Consider the following 22,453-nt stretch of genomic DNA (forward strand, 5'->3'; position numbering starts at 1 on the left):
GCTGGCTGGGTCCCTGGAGTCGGAAAGGAGAAAGCTCAGCAGGAGAGCATCACCCTGACACTGCCCGCCCCAGCAATGTTGGGGGGGCCCTTGGGTTTTCCTGCAGCCACGATTTCTGGGATTTTTCAGGCCCTCCCTGGCACTGGTTCTCACCCAGCTCAGCATTTCTGTGGCACACCCTTATTCCCAGGCCATGATGCTGCAGATCAGACGAGGAGCCTTTCTGCAATCACCACTGGGGATTTTCCTTATCAGACGGGCATGCGTCAGTTCCCCCGCACTGTGGAAAGGAGCCAGCTGCTGCCTTACCTTCCTCCTCCCGCCTGGGAGGTGGCAGAGGCTCTTCTTGCTTTTGCCTGCCTTCATCGGTGGGCTTTCTTGGGCCCTTGCAGTGGTCCCTGGGCAGTGGTTTATGGACATGCTCCAGTTCAAACCTTGGTGCAAGGAGAAGACACCAACATGACCCAAGGCACCACAGCCCCTTTGCAGCATGCAGCACTCATCAGAGCCATTTTTGGCCTTGCTGTGAAGGCCATTGGCGTCCAAAGCAGAGCACACTGTACCCCCAGGACGCCAGGAAACGTCATTACCCAGCAGAGCATCCCAGGCCATGGTGGAAAGACAGTGTTGCCTGAATTCCTCTGCATGGCCCATGAGTCCTGCCTAATAGCATGACTGCATGCCAGGGATGCAGCCGACAGCCCTTCGCCTGTGGGCCCTGTATGATGCCACACATAGTCGCAAAAGCAGACAAGGAGTGTGCTGGGAACAACTGCTTTGAAGGCAGCAGTCCCCAGCATCTGCCTGTGCAGGCAAGCCCTGGCAGCCCAGCGCAGCCAGATGGGACCTGAGCAGCTGCCAGCTAGATCAGCCGAGGGCTACGGGCACGCACATACTCTGGAAAGACGATGATGCAGCCGGAGTAGGTCAGGGAAGAAGCTGCGGTTGCTGTGTGAGTTATCACCATGTCCAGCATCCCTGGGACCTGCAGCAGAGGAGCACAGGGCTGGGAGAGGTGATGCTGGGAAGGTGACCTCTGTGCTCACCAAGGCAGCTGGCTGTCCACTGCCACGAGATGACACTGCCGCTCTGAAACCCTCACAAGTGCTCTCTCATCACCATTAGCCCACCCTTCTAACAAGGAGGTGCTGCTTAGCACAGACATGATGCCATGTTATAAACTGCCCAGCTTTTTTGTGAGGGCAGCAATTAGGATGCTTGAGGAGGGACTGGTTCTTGCTGAGCTGAAAGCTCAGGCTTTGTGGCATCCTCGGTGTGGACGAGGCACTGAACATGGCAAGTGCCTGGCAGAGCGAGAGCTTGTGGGACTGGAGGTCGCATCCAGCCCAAGGGGCTGCCCAGGCTGCCCCATGGCTGGCCTAAAGCAAGTGGTGAGGGCAGAAGTGCTGCAGTAGGATTTCAAAGGGTGAGGAGCAGTGGAGGAGAAACAAAACGCTTACCCTCAACAGAGCTTCTTCCATGGTGTCCTTCTCAGTCATCATTTCCAGAAAGTCATGGTAGTATTTCATTTGCACCCCTGTGTCTTCAATGAGGAGCATGCCTACATCCCTCAGGATGAGCACGATGGTCTGTCTCTTCCCAATGCAGCAGGAGAAGAGGGAAATGGTGTCCTGAATGCACCCCACCACTCTCTTAGAAGATACAAAGGTGGCCACAGCTATCTGAGCTTACCACAGGGTTTCCAGTACTTTGCCACCTGGAAAACCACATGAGAAGGATGGGGGGGTCCATTATTGCAGCCGCCTGTCAGGAGGCTGCGATGGAGTGCCAGCAGCCCCAAGGCTCTTGGGTGATGTGTCACTACAGGTGACACGGCTTTGAGCTGTGGCTGGAGCCAGCGGTGGAGGATGTCCCAGGGCCCTGTCTCCCTCTGGGCAGTTTTTCAGGAGTGTTGGCTGTTGCACCATTGCACACAAAGGGTCCATTTTTGGCAGGCGGTTTGCTTTTGAGAAGTGTGAGCTATTCTCCAACCTGGGGGTTGGGATATGAGATGTCCAGTCACCCTGTCTACGCAGTGGGGGAGCCTGCACCCCCCCACAGCAGCCATGGTGGTGAGGTTTTACCTGGAGGTCCTACTTGGCACATACACCTTGCCATCTGTCAGGCAGTGGATATCAGTGAGGTTCCTGGCCGGGTGGAAGACAGGTTTCTGCCCAGTCAGGTCACTGTCCGCAACCTGGACTTGTTCAGAGACAGTGTCAAAGGAGCTGAGGGTAGGAATTCGGACGCCCTGCAAGCAGAGGAAACAGAAAGGCAGAAAGGTGAGGACTGGCTGGAGGGAAAGCACTAAAGCTGCCCTGCCAGAGCTTTGGAGAGGAGCTGCCAAGTCCTCGCACTCTCCATAAAAACTGTGCTGGAGCCAGGGCAGAAGCAGCATCCTCAGCCCCAGGGCATCCAAGGGGTTTTCAGTGACTGGGAAATGGACCACACCTGCGCAAGGCTTATTCCTCCCTTTGCTGGGAGTCCTGGGATGAGGTCCCCGCTTCCCAGAGAGGGGAAGCGTAATGGCAGTCCCTGGCCCAGGAGCGACTCCTGAGCCTCTCAGGGCAGAGAGGGGAGGAGGGTGAGAGCCCACCTTGTGCAGCAGGAGCTGCTGTTGAACGTAGGCAGCCACAGTGTCCCAGAGGGCAGCTCTCACTGGGAAGCAAGCAAAAGCCAGGTCATGCACTGTGCCTACCACCCCCAGCTCTTCAGCTCACTGCGACCAGTGCTGTGGTGGCAGATGGAGGGTTGCAGCTGCCCCAGCCTGACTGGAGACATCCTGGAGAGCAGTGCAGTGCCAGGTCTCGCTCTCGTGACGCTCGGCTGCATGGGGAGACGTGCAGGGGTGTCCTGACATGGCGATGCAGCAGTGGTGGGTTACGGCCACTCTCCTGCAATGGCCGTGGATAGCCTTACCTTGGGCGGTGGCACTTGGCACCGCGGGCCCCCCCAGCCCATGTCCCAGAAGGCCATCCTTGCCCACCTCCTGCTGGCAGGGTGCTTCCCCATGGCAAGGGGCCGTAGGGAGCTCAGCCATTCCCCGAGGGGCCTCCTGGGCTAGCACCCTGCCTCCCCTTGCCCTCCCCTCCCCATGGTGAAGGGAGCAGCCCGTGCTGGCGGCAGCGGCCGGGGGGCTGCAGTGAGGGGCTGCCCCACAGAGCAGGTCGGGGCTGGGGTGCTGCGGGGTGGGCGCTGATGCAACAGGGGCCCCGTGTTGCCTTGGCAGGTCCTGACAGCTGTCTGCCGGGGCAGACGCCCCATGTGTCCCCCTGCACTTCGCCTGGCCTGCGCCCCACCGCGTCTCCCAGGACCAGGCGCGGGGAGCTCACTGCTGCTGCCTGGGACAGCCCTGGGGCTGCCCGGAGGAGGTGCCGGTGCCGCAGGCCCTGCGATGGGGAAGGCTGCGGAAGCAGCCCAGCCCTCTAGTCGAGCATCAGTAGTGCCTTCCCCAGCCTTTCCTGCCCGTGGAGGGGCTGCTTGCAGTCACCTTTCTGCAAGCAGCCTTTCTACAGCAACCCTGCTTTCCTAATGGGCAACTTCAGCTTGTTACCTGCCTCGTGGAAATTACTGGGAAAATTGTAAGTGGCAAGTGAAGGAAGGAGCAAGTTTGTTTAGGCTGTGATGGCCTTACTTTGTACAGTTAAATTGCTATTGCTTTATGATAAAGAAGAATAGAAGAAATACCAGTGTTTTCATGTGTCCCCTTGATTCATCTTAGATTCATCTTAATTCATTGCAGCTCAGGCTACTGGGGTATGGGGACCTGGGTGCTGCCTTCGTGGCTGCCGCTTGGCTGGGCTGTGCCCAGCGGTTTTGGTGGGCGAGGGAGCCTCGTCCTCCCTTTCACTGTGCCCCGGCACCTCTGACTCCCCACTGCCCCGGCCCCCCCCGCCCTGCCCGGCACCCCCTCCCTCACCCTGGGTGCCAGCAGCGGTGGCTGGGTGCTGGCATGTGCCCGGCCAGGGTGGAGCGGCAGCCGTTCCGGAGGGGCACCGAGCTGGGGCTGAGCTGACTGCTCTGCGCAGCCCCTCCGCCCCTCGTCCGGAGCAAGCGGGGCCCAAGGATCCCCATCACTTCCTCAGATGCGTTTCTGCTGCGCAGTATCACATCTCACCAGTAGAAAAACCTATTTCACTGTCTTGTTTTCCTTCCCAAGTGCCTGCTATTTGCTTCTGTGTGTCATACTTGGCTTTAGTGTGGCCCAAAATCTGTTTAGAGGGATTATCCCATTAAAAGAATATGGCTCATGGCAAAAACATGCCTCCCTTGGAAAAGTACCCTCTGTGCTGAGTTTGCCCGTAACAGCTGCTCTTGTTACCAAAATCGTGCTCTTTATTTCATGTGGCATCACTCGATGTGGCATGAACCCTCCACTGATCCCTATGGGGGGCAGCAGCCCAGCAGATTGCTCTGGGATTTGCCAGACGTGCCTGGTGTGACTCACCGGGGTGAGACTGGCTTACCTGCAGCTCACCCCAGCAATGGTCCAGGAGGGCCCTGGGTGCCACCAGCCCAGAGCGGCATTGCTGTTGCATTAGCAGCAGGAGATGTCACTGCTTCTGCACTCATGATGCCTCACTATGAGGCTACCAATGTTTATTAATTATCTGCCTGCAGCTGACTTGAAGACGGTCCTTCATGCCTGAAAGGTTGTCCCTTCCCACCAGCCTGCCCTGTATCGTGTCCTCGTGCAGAGGAGGAAATAGGAACAGGGTAGTTACCGTTACATGGCAAGTAATTATAAGCTAAATGCAAATGCCATCTCCTGGCAGTGAAGACATTTGCCTCCTCTGAGAGAAGACGGTTGAACTGCAGGGTAGCAGTCTCATCCCCTGGCTAGAAAACGTCTGGTGCCTCCGTCCAGATTTTGCTGGGGGCTGCTGGGGGGTTTCTGGTCTTCGTGCTGCTGCCATTGGGGAATGGTGCAAACACCTTGTGCAAACAGCCCCAGTTACACTGGCTGTCTCTCGTCCTCTTGCCATGCACCACTGTAAAAAGCCTGGCCCCGTCTTCTTGGTGAGCTCCTTGTAGGTAAAGGGCTGCTATGAGGCTCCCCGAAGCCTCCCCTTCTTGGGGAAGCAGGGCTGTGTGTGGCTGCAGGGAAGGAGGAGCCGAGCTGAGCTTGTATCGTGCTCACCCCATCTCAATTTCTTAGCAGTGAATTTGCAAACATACGGTGTTCAGTGGCCATTATTTAAGATCACACAAAGGAGGCAAAGGAGATGACTGATCTGTAAACAACTTTGCCTAGGAGAAGACCAACATTTCTACACTCGTCTGTATGTATATAAATGTGTGCATGTGGCGCCTAAATAGCTGTAACTGCAGGACATGAAACTAAAGAAATACCTACTCACTCAAGGGTACCACTCAATTTATTAAATTTAAGTGATATTTGCTTCCAGGCAGATACACTTTTAGCAGTTTCCAGTTATCAAGTCTCTCTTAGACACTTCATGAGCTGCTTTTGACACATCACCTTGACTCCTGCATTCACCCACTTCTGGAATTGGACAGTGCAGAGCTGAAGCACAAACCTTTCTGCTGCATCAGTTCATTCTCAGGCGCTTGCTCGAGATTAAACATCCACGTCACTGGGACAGGCCGGCCGACTGCTTCGCTTGCTGTTAACCCTGCTAACAGCTGCACTAGTACAATGCCACGGTAAATAATTAGCACAACACTTTGCAATGACAAATACCAAGGGTATTTCTGATTTCTTGTACTATTATGCCATGACTTTTTGTGCGTCTCTATGAGAAAGAGAACGTTCAGCATACTTGCTTCGATGACTCAAGTCAGGTTCACCTTGTTTCCACAGACATCACATCCATACAACCCTAGCAGTTGTTCCTCCAGATTACACAGGGTTGAATGCAGGCAAACCCGCAGTGCCAACATTGGCATCAGCCCATTACAAACGCCGTGGCTGAAAGCAAGCTTTCATTCCTTGGGACTCCTGACCTGGCCTTTATCTGTGCCTTAACAAGGAAAAAGAAAGAAAACTCCAAACTCAGCTTAAATGGAAAAAAAATAAAACTGCCCTGTAAATACAGATTTAAGTCTCCAGCCTTTTTATTTATACAAGGATTCAAAGAACATATTTCAACTTTAGATAAACAGTGCAAGAGAGTTACAAGTACCTTGGTAACAGAAAGAAATAGATAACTGTCCAGCTATGCCAATAAGTGAAATAATTCTTACTCCTGCAGATAGAAATGCATCTGTTTAAAGCAAAGGTGGACTTTAGATATTTTTGCTATACCTTAGCCCCTACCAAGCCCACCGGAAAACAACAGGCAGTTTGTCATTTGTAAATGATAAGTAGCTGCGCTCTCAAAGCCTTTTGAGACCCTCGCCCTTAGTTAAAACATACACATTATGGCACAAAAGAGCAGGCCGAAAGACAGAGACATTTGGAAATCCACTATTTCTGGTTCTCCCCTTTCCAGGGACAGGGGTCTTCTCCAGACCACTACCCCCCTCCGCATCCCTGTGAAGTACGAGGCCTTTTCAAACCAGAACACCACGAATCATCATCTTGGTAACACCGAAGCCAATGTTCCTCCCCAGCCACCCCTTCCCAGAGCTCCCCATTCATGTAACCAACCCATGGCAGCCGCCAGCCCCTGCCGTGGCTGCAGCCCTCAGCCTGTGACCACCACAGGGCTGGGGAGGTTTGTCACAATGTTTTCGAGCAGGCAGTAGCTCAGGAAATGTAATTTATAAGCACTGAAAGGCCCCAGGCTCTGTGCCAGCCCAAGCACAGGCTCGGGGCTTGTCCGGACCTGGGCTGACTTCAGCTTGTTGAGCCACGCCAGCAGTTGTCTAGCGGTCGGGTAACTATGGTTTGCTTTAGTTTAGAGCGATACCGAGTCGATACTGTGGGGGGACTTGGCCGTTTCAGCTCCCCAGCAGAAGGCGGCGTGGCCGAGCGCAGCCCCAGGCCACCAAATTGCAGCAGGTCAGGGAAACCGCTTCAGGACAACAAAGAGAACAGAAAAACCGAATAACTGGGAACCGACAAAAAGCAGCAGCGTAGGCGGACCATGTGAAAAGGTATGCAAAATAAACCCAGTGGCCCCAGGGCCGAGGAGGGAGCAAGCGTCAACACCAACATCATGCACCTCCTGGTAGAGAGGGGGAAGAGCCCCCGGCACTGCCCTCGCCCGTCCGCGCAGACCTCAGGCTACCGATGCTGCTCTGACCCCCAGCTCGGCTCCAGGAGGACTGAGGCAGGGGCCCTCGGGGCCCAGGGGGACTGAAGTGTGAGCTCAGCCCAAGCCAAAGGGGGAAGGCATCAGGAAGGGCTTCTCCTGCGTAAACAGTTTTTACTGTATCCTTGAGGCTTTGCCTTATTAATTTGGACTATTGGGTTTTATTATCATAACAGGACCAATAATTTGGGCTATTAAATTGTTAAAATATTAACTGGACAATCAGTAAATCCTTGGCTTCCCATTTAAGGTGTGTTCCCCCTGGGGCCCGTAAAAAGCTTTTGAGGGTAGCAGGCTGACAGCAAACACTAACTGCACAGAAATGGAAACAACAAGGACTTTCCTTTCAATCTCCCATTCTGCAAAGCAAAACATTGATCTTGGCAGTCATGTGTTAAAACTCCAATTCAACCCAACCGGTTTTTGAAGAGGGTACAATGTTTTAATGCCCCTCTCTCCTTTTTTTTTTTTTTCTTTGGATGTAAAGTTTCTGCAGGATTGGTTGGGGGGATTTCTGTAACTCAAGGCTAAATTTGTATTGGCAATTCTGGTAAAAAAAAAAAAAACAACAAGAAAAAAAAAGACAGGAACTCTTTAGAGCAGTAAAATGTGGAACTTGCCATATTTCTAGAAGTAAATAAATCTGTATAAATCCATGACTTGTATTTACCCACTCCTGGGTTTTGATGGGTCTAGTGGTGTTTGTCCTTTAGCCAATGTCCAGCATCCTGGCTTTAATTTCTGAAACCCTACCAGATTGATCAGCAGGTGGCGAATACAAGGCAGGAAGGATACCAAGTCAGTAACATCAGTCACTGTCACCTGGAGTAGGCAGTCAAAGCTGGCCTAAAATCTCTGCCTAGTCTGACGAACTGCGAGTGTCATTACCTGGCCCCAGGACAAGGTGGGCAGGAGCCACTGCTGCCTCCCAGCGCCTGGTGGGACCCCTGCCCCAGGGAGGGCAGGTGACAAGCTCCCTCCGTGCCCGCCTGCGCCAGCTGTCAGCATTAGCTTGCTCATGTTCTCGTTTTCCCTTAAATTGCACGTTCTAGAAACTGCTAATATTAAAAATGTTTTTTTCCCCCCTTTCTTAGAAAACAGCCAAACCCCAACCCCATAATGTTTGCTCAGCCCAAAGACATGTCTCCTCTGGCAGGACAGAGGAGAAATGCTCAAAACATGTGCTGTGCAGACCAGCAAAGTAGGAGATAGATACACCTCTGCCCTCTCTCTCGCCCGCAGTACAAACACATTTGAAACTCAAACCCAACCCCGTATGAATGAAGCCCAACCCTTGGGCACGCTCTTGGCCCAACTGGTCACAGTGACTGTGTTGTATCTATAACATCTGCTAAACCTACATCTCCAGACGATGCTTGCCATACCTGTGAGGTACAGAAGCCTTCTGGAAGCCCCGAAGCACACAGCCCTACAAGCACAGACACTCCTACAGCTACGTGAGGATATTTATATCTTTCACCAATCACCCCTAGTCTCAAAACCCGGCACGAAGTCCACCCCACCACACGTTTTGGGGTTAGGGCAGCTGCCCGCATGACCCAGAGGCTGGTGCATGGTGGGATGGGGTGGCAGAGGGTGAGCCTGGCCCTTCCCTGAGCCGAAATGGAGCTGCAGGCGGGTGTCTGACCTGCTGTCTCACCCCATCCCTGCGGTTAGGGAAGGTGTGTGGGAGGATGGGGAAGGGATAGGGAAAGCAGGGATTCACTTAAAAACCTACAATGCAACAGGAACAAACACCAAAAGCAAAAATATCCCAAACAAAACATGTCCTGTCCCCACGTCCTCCCCAGTAGGTGCTACCTTGAGTCAGTCTCCTGGGCAGGGACACTGCCCGGGCTACTTGCTACCAGCCCCTCTCTGCCCTAAGGCAGCTGCCTGGGGGGGGTCACTCCCGCATGTGCCCGGTGCGAGCTCTCACAACCAGTCACAATGCTCCAGTTAGTAAAAAGTCCCTGGTCTTTCTTATTACTAAAAAAAAAAAAAGGGGATTCCCATCCACGGCTAGGACTGGAGGAGGAAGAGGAGGAGGCAGCACAACTGTCTGTCAAGTGGAGAATCCCACTGTGCATATTTTCATCTGTTACCTACGACGGTACTGCACTGCAGGTAGAAATTGGACCATTATTACTTGGGTAAAAAATGGCTTTCCAACTAGCATGCAAAGAAAAAATACCCCAAACCCCAACCCCTAACACTCATTCCCCGTCACTTAGATGTAGGAGACCTACATTTCAAATTGTCGTCAGCTACAAGCTCTAGTCAAGAAACCCACTTGTCACCTTTCCAAAGAAAAAGGGAGTTCTGCGTTTTTGGGTCCAACAGCCACTGCCAAACTGTTTCAGTTCAACCCACCAAACCTGCTCATGCTCCTACGTACGCCGCTGGAAGTGAAGGGCCATCTCTGCCTGCCTAGGAAGTAGAGAGGAAAACCCAAAAGAGCCCCTGAATGCAGCACTTGAACAGTGCTGACGATCTCAGTCTCTCCGTGTTACGAAGTGGCGTTGCTCTCAGCACCATCGTGCTTTCGGCAGCGGTATGGTAAGCAGCGCTCTGGCCAGCGGCTGGGTAACAGATCAGGGCAATTGCATATTCCACTGGAGGCAGCAGAAGAGCTGCCCTCGGAGGGGCTGGCGGGGTTCCCCCCGGAGGCCTCTCTGCAAAGGCTTGTTTCAGCCCTGAGAGCCAGTTTGTGGCAATAACAAAAGTAAAACAATGAGGTACGGAAAGAAGGGCCCAGCATTGGGGAAGAGACCAAGAAAGAAGAAAACAGCTCGAGCACTGCCAGAAATAGCAAACAACTGAAACCTTTTTCTTCTCCCTCCTTTTTTTTTTTTTTTTTTTTGCCAAGGTGAATTAAATATGTCCTTTTGTTGGTTGGTTGGTTGGTTGGTTGGTTGGTTTTGGCAAAGTGAAGCCCTCGGCCGCAGTCTCTTTCCTGGCTGTGCTAGTGAGTTACCGCCACAAGTGCTGCGTGGCAATGAAAGCCACCAAAAGGAGGAGGAAGGCAGAAGGCAAAGATCTGCTGCTGGCTCCATTGATGCCGTGTCCAGACTGCTTAGGAATAGCGTGCGTTTCTGGCTGCCTGGTGCTGGTGCTCTTAGAAAGTCTTTTGCCACAAACGTCATCAGGACAGCTGTCCCCACTCCCGGAGCCACTCATGTCATCACCTGTGCAGAGACAAACATGGAGTGAGGCCCGACTGCCTTCCTTATTACGGGTGATGTCCGTGCCTTCCCCTTGCTGCAACCCCGGGGAGCTCTGGCCACCAGCCCTGCCCTGGCCACCTTCTCCTCTCTGCATCCCCCACTGCGGGATGCAAGCCCATACCTGATCTCCAGCTGACTTTAACCACCTGCTGCTGCAGCAGCTGGAAACCTCCAGAGCAGGCGGGAGCAGTGGCCCCGTCATCAGGGCTGGGCTGGGACTGGAGAGAGCGCCCAAGGTTTCAGTAAGGTGCTGAGAGCAGCACAGCCTCCAGCGACCCCACAGCAAGACAGCTGCACTCGAACAGACCCTCTGCAGCCCTGAGCCAAAAGCCAGGTCACCACAACCCGTCTCTGCTGTGAGGGCCCAGCTGTAGCGTCGGCACAGAGGCCCATGCAGGCTGCCAGGACTGACCGCTCAGCCCCTCTCGCCTGCCGTGGACCTCTCTAGTTCTACTAAACTCACTTGCGTCTTGGAAATCCACATCATTCCCAATGTTAGCGTTGCCCAGCCGGTTTGTCATGATCTTCAGCTGCATGATTTGCTGGCGAATGGTCATATCTGGCTTGGTGATATCCACCTCCACCTCCGGGTTGTTAATCTGATTAGCTAAGCCGTCCCCCATCACTTCGGGCAGGTAACTGTGAAGGAAAGCAACAGGTTTAGATGTTTCCCCCCAGCTAAGCTCACCTCTCCCCGTTACAGACACCAGTGATAATCCAGCCTCCTTGAACCCCAGAGAAGCTGCAGTCAGTGGCACTGGCTTGTCAAAGAGCCTCCATATGCTGGTGTTTGCTGCGAGGCAGCCAGCTCTACACATGGCTGAGCTATGCTGCCATGGCCAGACCCCATCAGAGCCTGGGGCTTGCCCTGAGGCCACTTCAGCTTGCAGGAGGTGGCTGGTGGCCTTGCAGCATCACTGTCCCAGCATGGGGAGGGGTTTCCTACAGGAAAGGCTGTGCGCGGGGCTGAGGGGTTGCTCTCAGGCTGGTACCTGTGGAACCACAGTGACACTCCCCTATGGAAAAGCTCTATCCATATGGGAGGCTGAGGAGCACCTTCATCCCTGCCCCGGTTAAACCCTGTGGGGACTGACACCCTGGGACAACTGCATACCCCCAGCCTGGTATGACCAGACAGGTCCCCAGGGAAGCTTCAGTTAACTGGGAGCTGTCAACCAGCAAACAGAGCTGCGCTGCTCCCTTTGGCAGTGCCCTGGCCCATCTGCTCCTGCAGGTCTGCGGCACTGCTGGCAACGATGTGAAGTATGGAAGAACTGAAGGTGCTGGCTCCAGGCTCGCAGAGACCAGCCCAGCAGGTCCGCAGCTGCCCATCTCCCCTCACAGCCATCCTCTAACCATCAGCCATGGGTAGGAGGTGTTTCTGCAGCTGTTTGATGTCACCCGGGTACCTCCTCTCATGAGGGAACAGCATTTCAGAGCAGGTAAGGATAGAAAGACGTGTATGCAATTCTCAGCAACAGCTCTGGAGTTTGTGAGGTAAATCCAGCCCTTCTGCCTTCTGAGTGCACATGGAATTGCAAAACTGCTTCATTAGTACAAAACTACACAGTTATTTCATGGCAAATGCATTTCAGTGCTTAACCCTGGAACACAGAGCAAAATGACAACAGGCTTGACATTCCCAGGTACCAGTTTTTCAGGAAATGCAGCATTTCTGTGGACAGGGACAGACCTTTTGGGTCCGTCTGAACAAGTGGGGCTGGCTGAGATGATGTATAAGTGCCTTTTATCAAACCCTCCCTCTCTCACCCAAGAACGGTGCTATCCTAGCACCTTGACCCTCTCCATACCTGCCCTTGGTCATCCCGTTCCAACACTTGTCATCTGCCACTGAGCTGGCCATTACTTTTTTGCTGCACAGGCTGCTGGGCAGGGTGATCCAGTAAGTCTTGAGAGCTGTCAGATTCCCTTTGGCATCTAAAACCTGTAAACAAAGAGCATGCTCAGCGCCAGGAGAGCTCTGGGGCACCCCAGGGCTGTGGAAAGGACCAGGATTCTGCCAATTTTTTTTGTTTGTTTTACCATCACAAAGTCTGTTTTTATGCAGACAGGAATGTGTCACCAACCTTCCCCTAAAGACCGGCCGTCAACCCAAGCATCCAAGGCTGAAGGTTACATGCTAAGGACTGTTCTGGTACCATAAAATTAACCAGGAGAAGATCACCTTCTCGGCTATGAGGGCAATGCTGAGAAGCAGCCTCGGTGGGAGCCAGCAGGGGTCTGCCAGGGTGGGACAGGCAGGTGTCTGTGAGTGAGGAGCCTCTGAAATGTGGGACCATGGCAGATCCCGCAGCTCATCGTCCACAGAATCCAAAATCTCCATGGAGGAGGACCTCTGGCCCCAGTATCCAGGTGGGACTGCCTGAGGCTCAATGACACCAATGGCAAGGAGCCTTTTCAGATAAGTTTGACACCAAATCCATGAGAAATTGGTTATCAGCAACCTAGACCCTGACCCTGTGCCGAGGCAAGATCAGATCTGCTTAGGTCACACCAGCACTCGCTGATCTGATCTTCTTCAGACTCACCAGCAAAGGCAATTCAGCAGCCTGTGGGGTGGTCTGCCCTGACCCGCAGGAGCCAGTGCTGCACCGGCCGGCTCCCAGGGCTCCCAGGGGAGGCAGCGCACCAGCACACCTGCCCTGGCACACCGGTGGGGAGGGAGCTTCAGGGGCAAACTCACCAGCATCTCCAGTGCTTGTGCAGAGGATTTTGCTTCCAATGTGACCTTCCCCCGCCTTTTCTTCTCTTCAGTGCTGGAGCCTTTTGTGCTGATTTTGGGATTTCCACAGCCTTGGAAAACCTGAAAAACAAACCAAACTCTCTATCCTGTGTTTTGATACTATTTATTTAATTAATTAGCACTCCACAGTTATGTTTTCTTTTTTCTTCTTAAGTATGTTTATCTTTCCTACCTGCAAGATCTCCAAGATTCTGGCTTAGTTTCTGGTCAGGTTACTCTTGTGCCAGGATGTGTTTTCAGCACACTGTAACTGGTTTTGGTTACTGCTATCAAGCAAAATGTTCAGCACTAACACAAAATTAGCACATGTTTTTGCGTGAGTCACCAATGTTGATATTAAATTATTTCTAGCAATTTTATCTGTTCCTATTATGATTGAAAAATAAAATTCTGGGAAGAACAAGATAGGAGTTGCTCACACTCATTACACCAGTGGTGTGGGCTTCAAGGTTGCAGAGCATGTGAGCTTCATTGATTTGGACAATAGACTGAGGTGGGACTACTCCAATGACTCTTGCAATCAGCACCCACACTCAGCAAATGAATGCCCCCTCTGACTGGGGGAGTACAAAGACAGTAGGTGTGTCAGAATCTGTCCGGTTGGATGTTTTGGGGCAAATGAAGAAGCCAAACTGATTTACCTCCTAACTTTGGGTACTTCCCATCATCCTACCTGCCCATACCTGCCCAGAGACCAGAAGCACTTTGAAGGTACAAATCCTCAGACTTTGCCTCTAGGAGGAGTCAAAGGGTGCCATGGAAGCGCCTGTTTCTCCCAGTCTCTGCATGACCAGTCCAGGCAACGACACCTTCGCTGCAGGTAGCCAGTGCTCAGGCAACTAAGCCTCACTGTGGCTGGTGGAAGGAGTGCTTGGACAGCCAGATTTAATGAAGCATCAAAGGTCAAGAGGGCCTTTGCACTGTCAATTTGATTCAGGAAACACCAGCCTTTACAAAGAAAGCCATCTGATTTAAAAAGATGGCTCCAAGCTTGTTGTGGTTACCAGGGTGCTGTCAGAAGCTATCGATAAATTTGACTTTGCGTGGTGTCACCTTAAAGCAGAGAAATCAAGACCTCAGACAGGAGCACTGCTGACGCAGCTTGTGCCAGCTGCCGAATGCTTTTGCTAGTGGATTCTGACAGCCATCAGCAAAGTCCTAATCTAGACAAGAGTCCCTTCAGTGACAGTAGGTCTCATTGGTGTGTTTGAGGGACATTCAGCCTAGAAAACCCCCTCCTGGGGTGCACTGTCCTGCTGACCAGATGGATCCAATGACTATGGCAGTTCAGCACCAAGCCAATTTGTTCCTTTGCTCCATGCAAAAAGCCCCATCTTGAAAACTGCATGTAGAGAATTTTCAACTTGATTCTACCAAAATAAAACCACTTTGGTTTCGCTGCCATATCTTTCTTATTGGCCTATTACTGTTGTTAACAGGAGACAATTCTTTCAGGAGATAAAAGCCCTGGGAGCTCTACAGGACAGTGGCTCTTGTAGCAGCTCCAGCACAGCATGGTATCAAGGCGATCCTCTTGCCAGCCCAAGGGCTTTAGGTGAGCAATGCCCACTACTGATGGGGAGAACACGTGTGCTGCAGACTGAGGTGATCAATAGTCTCCTGCATAATGAGAGCAAACAGACGTTTGCAGCCTTTGATAGCTCCTGCTGCCTGAAATCCATCAGAGAGCCAGAGGGAGCGAGGGGGAGTGCGAGGAAGCAGGGAGAGTGCCCCACAGTGCAGTGAACACAGGGCTCAGTACCAAAAATGTTTCTTTCCAGTTTTTCCCCAGATCCCAGGAGAACCCATGACTGAGGGTGTCACTGGGTCCAAGGGCCACTTCTGGCTCTTCTCACAAACGGCAGACAGTGCCCTGGCTCTAGGCTGGTGATGTTTGAAGCCCTCAGCTGTAGCCCGAGCCTGCTGCTCTCAGCCCTGAGAGAGAAGACTCCCAGGACTGGCCTGGGCCAGTCCCGAGCTCATCTGACAACGATATCCTTTACCTGATCACTTTGCCATGCTCAAAACCAGAGCTTAGAGCTGCAGCAATTTGCAGCTCCTGACCTCTGCTGCTAGTGCTGCCACCAAAGACTGCCACATTTACCTGGTCACCAGATCATACTGAGAAGCTTATCAAACATGTTTGGTTGCTCCAGTCGAACACCAATTAGACTCTTTACTCCTTTTCATTTTACCAGATTTACTATATGCCCCTCAGAAACACCTTTCTTTGCAGATGATGCCATGTTTTCCCACATAGTGGGCTTGCTTTTATGTGGACAACCTTAGTCTCATCTAACAAGGGAAGAAAGAATATGGCTTTTCATGTCAGAAAAGAAACCTAAACAAGTACTTGGATGCATGCTGCTGTTAGTGCTTTGACGTGCGCCAGTGAATTCCTGCTTACCTAAGCAATAGTTCTGGCCCTTCCCTTCTCCAAGACCCAGTTAGGACCTGCCCCGCTCCTTTCATCTGCATCTCTGCCCTAACAGGGATAGCTGCAGGACTGGGGGAATGTCTGGGGAAAAGCAGAAGCCCTGGAGGGCTGTTTTTGTTCCCAAAGCTTCTCTTACCTGCAGCTACAGAGGTGATTGTGGTTAAGTGGATAAATATACTAAAAATGGAAGACCAATAGAAGAGATCTTCATGGTACACTTCTCGGAAGATAGATGAGCATCAGGAGAGCCTGTTTTATACTCTCCAGATGGACTGCCAGATTGCAACTCTGTCCCACAGATACAACCTGATAGCCCAGTGTTTCCACTGCAGAACATCACCCCAAGGCAGGTTAAAGCAGCTGCCTTCTGTCACTAGGGACTGTGCACTTTCTCTAAATGCCTCAGCTCAGCCAAAATACTTCAGGACTCTTCAGACACAGAAGCACCTGACAGCAAATGGCACCAAGCCTCCCACAGTCACTGCATATGCAGTCCCACCTTGTGTGTCTGCACCTAAAGGAGGCTGGCTGGATGTGGCAGGGAGGAATATTTGGAAACACTTGAGAAGGTTTTTGCCTGTGTAAGATGGGTGGTTTCCTATCATTAAAAGAGTGGGCATTTGATCTCTTTCATCCTTCATCTCCTTTAGTTCAGCTGAATAGTGAGCACAAAAAACATTTGGTCCTGGCAATTACCCATGGTATATCCTCAGCCAGGCCCAGGCACATGCTCTTACCTTGGCTGTGACCGAATCTTTGTTTTCTTGCAAGTTAGAAATAGCTTCAGCGATCCTCATGTGAATAGTCCCTATTACAGTGTCTACGTTGTATGGTCCATCGATCCGATCAGCCACTACAACCAGGGAATCTAGTAAAACGAGACAGAGACATCTCTCATCAGACTCTGTACAAACCAAATTAAAGATCACGCTCATGCTGAGTGGGATAAGCTGTTGGCCTCTTGGCAGGCTTGTTGGGAGACATCTCTCAATTTTCACTACTGCCCAAGTGCATGCTCGTTTTCCTCTGGCATGGGACAGCTGTTCCTTCCCAGCACACAGGTAAAGCCACGCTCAGTGGCAGAGGAACAGACATCACCTCCTGTAAATGAAACACAAAGTGCCAACATTTCCTGGGGTGCTACAGAAAGGAAAAATGGAAAATTGGTGCTGAAATATTAAGTAATGCATAGCAATACTTGGACCTAACCCTCTTAACTCACTGTGTATCTTCAGCAAAGCACTGCAGCCAGCACAAAGTGGGAGGACTGGGGTTAGCAAAGTGTCAAAGGTACTGGATGTGTGCAATAGCTTCTGTGGCAGTGAAGGAATGAGAAAAGGAGTAATTCTTCTCACCATCATCTCTGGAAGGACAACACGTGACCAGCCAGGGAAATACCAGGCTCTCAAGGCAGAGGATGAGACCAAAATGCCCACAACTAAGCTGGTAAACAGGACAGGGAGTGACTGAGGAGTGTCTCTTGCTCTCAGCTCCTCTTATCTTGGAAAACTCTGGTGTCCCAATGCTCCTGCCTGGTTTGGAAGCTCCTGCCTTCATGGCTGCTTTGGGACCGTGCTTGGTTTACAAAAAACTAACAACCTCTGCCTACCTCCAGAGATGTTTCTCAGCACTCCAGTTGGGTCTGAAGTGAGGGCAGCCTATATGCTCGCAGGGCTTGAGGCACTGGGGAATGCCACTGCAGAGGAAGACTGACATCCTTGGTGTCCAGTGAGATTTAAATAGGATCTCAGGGCAGGGCCAAAAGTGGGTTTGGACATCTAAAATGGGATCTTAACCAGGTCTGACTTTGCCAGTCAAAAACTGTAATTCTGAAAGTCACAGCTATGCCGCTGCTGCCTCAGTTTCCTACCACTTGTGCTTTAGTAGGCTGGAGGCCAGGCCATGCATAAGCTTCATCGGCATTTAGGGACTTGGCATTCAGTTACGTGTGACCTTAGATGGCTCCAGTGTGGTCTGTGTCCCCCCGGGAACACCAGAAACCTCCTGGCAGGACAAGGGATCTGTCAGAGTGCTGGGGTGGCCTGCGCTCATCTGGAACAGAAAGAGCTTCCCGTTCCTGTGGCCTCACCACATGGAAGAAAACAAGTGTGATGGCTTCATGTTAGTTCTTCTTCTTTACACAAACAGGGTCAAATCTCAGGGTCTAGGTTGGAGATCGGTACAGTTCGTAAATGGAGTTATTCATTAGGAGTGATTAATTCTTCTGTTCTAAATCCTGATACCTCACCCATCAGCCTGGCAGAAGACTGTCACAGCAGATGGTGTGATGTTGCAGAAAAGCTTATTCAGCATGAGTTTGTACTGCTGACATTATTCATGAGCAATGAAACCACCAGGTGAATTATACCCGGCAGTTCAACAGAATATCAGTAAAACATGTCCTTCAACCTACACCATCCCACAGTGTGTATGTGTCACCCATGATACTGCTTTAAAGGACTGACATTTTTCTTTGAGCCGCTCAGCAAATTTCCTTCAAGCAGGATTCCAGCCAGCTGGGGCACAACGAGGGACCACCACCATTTCAAATCTGCTAGGAAAGTGTTCAGTCCCTTGCCCGGGCAAGCCAGCAGGACTTGGCAGAAAGACCCCATATGACTTCCACAAGGTCTGGGTGAGGTTTGTACAGCAATGCTAGGTCCACAGTAGAGGTAGTATGTTAATAACGAAGGCCTGATCCTGAGCCTACTGTTGTCAATTTAACAGCACACTCAAGCCCAGCAAGTATGTTCTCTCTGTTGTTACATGATTGATGTTCAGACCCTGACAGCTCTCAGACAATGACCAAGCTGGGCAAGGACTAGATGAGGGACAGAACAAACCCACAGAAGATACCAGATTATGCCTACAGGGCTCACAGTCCAAAAGCAGGTCCAGCCAGCAAGGAGCAAGGGAACAAGTCAATTAGAAAAACAACTGGGAGGGCTCAAACCTCAGCCAGTCTGGAGCATGGATCACAAAATACTCTTTGCTCAGGTCTATAATATAGGATTTAACAACATGCAAAGTCACAGCTTGGAAAAATTATGTATTTATTTTCAGCACTCAAGGAAAAAAAAAAGGTTTTGCTGGTTAGCGTGAGCAAGAATGGAAACAAGGGCCACAGTTTCCAAGCTAATGTGCTATCTTTTCCTGCAACACAGTTGTATGGCAGCGCTGATTTCTAAAGCTAAACATGCCATACAAGGGGGTAATTTGTTTTGCATTCTGGGAAGTAACATCTCCTGCAACATTAAAGAGCTTGCAGTTTAACTTTGCTGCCACTCAGGGATTGTGGTGTCATCTTTGAGACTGTATTTTGCAGACAACTTTAGCTTGCAGAGGCACTAATGTTGAGATACAGACATTTAAATCAAAGGTTGCACCCCCAAATTAGTGATAAATTATGTTTCAACCACTTACTATAAAAATCTCCCTTAATTTGGTCTGCCCTAATCTGTCAAATTGAAAGAGTAAGTCTGTGTTTAGTGTAACAAAATCCTCTCCAGCTACACAGAAGGGCCTGGAGAAGGGTGAAGAACGGACAATGCCAGTGAACTGCTACCTTTGACTCTACGTCTTGCTCCAGTTCTTGATCAAATTGTGACCTCTGACACTAAAATGTCCAACTGCAATTTGAAAGAAGCTCCAATTTGCTCCTAGCCATCACCCCTTGACAAGAACAGTGTCTCTTGGGGAAGAGGAAGCCAGAATAAGCGCAAAATGCACTCGGAATTGCCTCTCTGTCAATCAAGGAGAGCTGTACATTGACCTTTCAGGAGACAGGCAGTCATCCTGCCAGGAGAGCAGTGACAGGTAACACTTGGCTTGCTCTGGTCAGAAAGGCCAAAGCGCCATCAAAATCCTGGTGTAAACCCTTGGGGAAGGGAATATTCATCCCCCTCTTTTACAGCAGCCTCCCAAGCTGCTCTCATGGGGAGCACTTCCAATTAGCCGCAGTAAGTTGCCACTTGGTTCATTAGCCCCTAGCACAAGGTGGGCAGCTGGCCAACACCTCACCGAGCAAGCGCACTGGCCTCTATGTGCAGTCGTTCAATATTTATTTTGCAGTGTCCCTTGAAAGGCAGATGACGCTCCTTGAGCTTCAGTGGGATTTTTATTTTTAACACCACCACACATCAAGTCTGAGCCAGCCTGTCGGGCTGCAGCTGGTCAGTGAGCTGGCAGTCTTGCTGGCCAGGCAGCAGGAGCCAAAATGAGGGAAAAGGCCAAGCCCGAAGCTCATCTCCCCTGGTGCCTGCCTTCCGTGAGCTCAGACAAACGTCAAGGCTCCCTCAGGTCTCAGATCACTCCAGGTCTAAATGTACAACCTGGGAGAGAAAGAGGAGCTTGCTGGGTGATGCTCTGTGGGCACAAGGAGGAGTGAGAGCTTTACCATTGCAAATAACCTCCCCTGATGGACTGCAGAGGGGGAGAGGGTGTGCACTGTAACACAAACACACCACTTTCTAAACACAGACCCTCACCAGCCTTAAACCATGCCCATCAGCTCCACAAGCCACTCTCAGCAGCAGTTTGCATTTAAACCAGGAGCCACAGGCTCTGGAAAAACAGCTGAGTGACACGTGAGGACTTCTTAAAAGAGATGCCCAGGTCTGATCAAGCAACACAGAATTTCCTGCAGAAACGCCTGGTTGAAGTTCTCCAGCCTGTGTTGCACAGGAGATCAGACCACACCATCACAGTGATCTTTCTGGCTTTAAACTCAATCTCTCTATACACATACAACCCACTTTAAGAGACCCATCATCTTAGCTGAACGACAAAACAAAAGTGAAATAAGCTCTTTCCTTATTCAAAATACAAGCCTAATTTTCCCATTCCTGGTGATGCCTGTGACTTCTCCCTCCCCATGTATTTGTTTAAGACATCTCTTCCCGTTTAGAAGTATGCAATTCTGATCCCTTTGCTCTCCACCCATGGAAACAGTTTATGACTAGTTTCTAGACTACCTCCCAAGGAGGACAGCAAGTGCTTCTGTGCTCTCACAAGTGCTCTGGTATAGATGAGGAGGCAGCTTTGACAGTGTACAGGTGGCAGGATCTGACCCTAAGCTTCAACACTTGGGAGGGAAGGAAGAATTACTTGAATGCAAAGTGTGGGCAATCCCAAATGAGCACAGGCAAGATGAAAACTCTTTAAGCTCTTGTTAGCCAGCCTAGAAGTATCCTTTCTAATGGTATTAAAGCCCAGCAAAATGTCCTGCAATAGCTTCTAGGCGTCAGATCACGGACAGAGAAACTGTGGTGTAAAAGAGCCTCCAACGGTCCTTTCTTTAGTTGTCAAACACTACCTCAGAGAGTTCAAAAGTTGCTGTGAGTGGCAGCTGTGCTGCAGCAGAGTAAGGCCATCTTACCCATCAGGTACTTCCACTCGGTGTTCAGGTCCGCTTGGTTGGCCAGGCAGCCCTTCACAACATTCAGGCAGTAGTTGTTGCACGGCTTCACGCTGGACATGCCCCGGCAGTGTGGGCAGTACATCAGCTTCATGATGGCGCGAGTGCACTCATGGCTGAGAGATACCTGGGGGAGACAGATCAGAGTCAGACACACAGGCTGGTCAGGTGGGCATGTGGGCAAACTCTTCCCTTCCCTGGAGTGAAGGAGTTTGGTGTGATCTGAAAGGCAGCACAGCTCCCCGGGTGTGTGGCCTTGGGGAAGCTGCTTCCCCTCTCACTGCCTCTCTTCCTTGGGTGTCACCCCTGTCGGAGGGTCAGGACCTCTGAGGTAGCTGCTATTTCCTTGGGCTGTGTTTGAAGCCAGGGTTCTGGGAAAAACCTGTATGTGAGCACCATCCCCCTTCCAGCCAGGTTTGGTGGCCACAAGGACAGCCTGGGCTGTCCACCGGCTGTAATTGTGACCCAGACACATGGTGCACATGTGCCCCTGGAGCCTCTGCCATCAGTGCCACTGCCGTGTCGTTCCTGTAGGAAGGGTTTGTTTGCCACTGCCCGGCAGACACAGGTGTCCCACCACAAACTGCATCTCCGGCTTCCTGGGGAATGCACAGTGGAGGCCTGAACATGGAAAGTCCTCAGCTGGCATCTTTGGAAAGGAGGGTGGTGTTGGGGGAAGACTTGAATAATTCCAAAAATACAATTGATAGCACTTGACACTGGCAAGTGATTGCTCTCTGAAAGCACTTCAGAAGCCGCAGGCAGCCGGTGATGTGGGCCAACACACGCCATGCCAGCAGCTCACAGGCACTGCACGTGCAGTCGATGCTTTGCAGAGGTGACTCTGGAGGCAGCTTTGCCACCTTTAATTAAACCATCCTGGTCCAATAAGCACAGAGCCAGTGCATGTGCAGAGCCCGGAGAACAGTGCTGCAGCCTCTGCAGCATGTCAAAGTCCCCTCAGCCCACTGGCCATGGGACAACTGTCCCTATCCGACTGCCACGGGCAAGGGACTGTCAGTGTAAGCTGGGGGTTGTTATGCAGGGTCTGCATAACAACCTGGCAGACCCTGCAGAGATGCCGGCAGAGCTCAGTGCTCCTCTGTCTTATTGCTGAAGTGTTTTCTCCTTTGTCTTTTTCTATTTTTACTGAGATGCATTTGCAATTCCCTTGTCATTCTTTTAAAACCATTTACAAAAGTAAACATAAGTGTCTGCATGCAAGTCTCCCTTGGTAGCAGGTACTAGGCACTCACAAGGAGCCCAAAGGGGGAAAAGTGATGGAAGGGGCAAATCTCGACATGGCAAAATCCCTGAGCCTCGAGCTGCAGCTGCAATGCTAAGAACTGCCCTGACCTCTTTATTACTTGTGAAAAATAGTTCGAACAT

At 51.4% G+C, this 22,453-nt stretch overlaps 1 protein-coding gene across 1 annotated transcript in view; it reads right to left on the reverse strand.

The window, feature by feature from the left end:
• Positions 1-10,058: 10,058 nt before the first annotated feature.
• Positions 10,059-22,453, reverse strand: part of GPC1 (glypican 1) — a 216,815-nt gene continuing 204,420 nt past the window's right edge. Inside the window, exons 4-9 of the mRNA XM_072867073.1 lie at positions 21,026-21,191; positions 16,386-16,516; positions 13,152-13,271; positions 12,259-12,392; positions 10,911-11,086; positions 10,059-10,408 (exon numbers count right to left, since the gene is read on the reverse strand). Of these exons, the coding sequence (XP_072723174.1) occupies positions 10,194-10,408; positions 10,911-11,086; positions 12,259-12,392; positions 13,152-13,271; positions 16,386-16,516; positions 21,026-21,191 (942 nt within the window). The 3' untranslated portion in view covers positions 10,059-10,193. The remainder of the gene's footprint in view (positions 10,409-10,910; positions 11,087-12,258; positions 12,393-13,151; positions 13,272-16,385; positions 16,517-21,025; positions 21,192-22,453) is intronic.

The sequence above is a fragment of the Ciconia boyciana genome, chromosome 7 (assembly GCF_034638445.1).
Source record: "Ciconia boyciana chromosome 7, ASM3463844v1, whole genome shotgun sequence".
Classification (NCBI taxonomy): Eukaryota; Metazoa; Chordata; class Aves; order Ciconiiformes; family Ciconiidae; genus Ciconia; species Ciconia boyciana.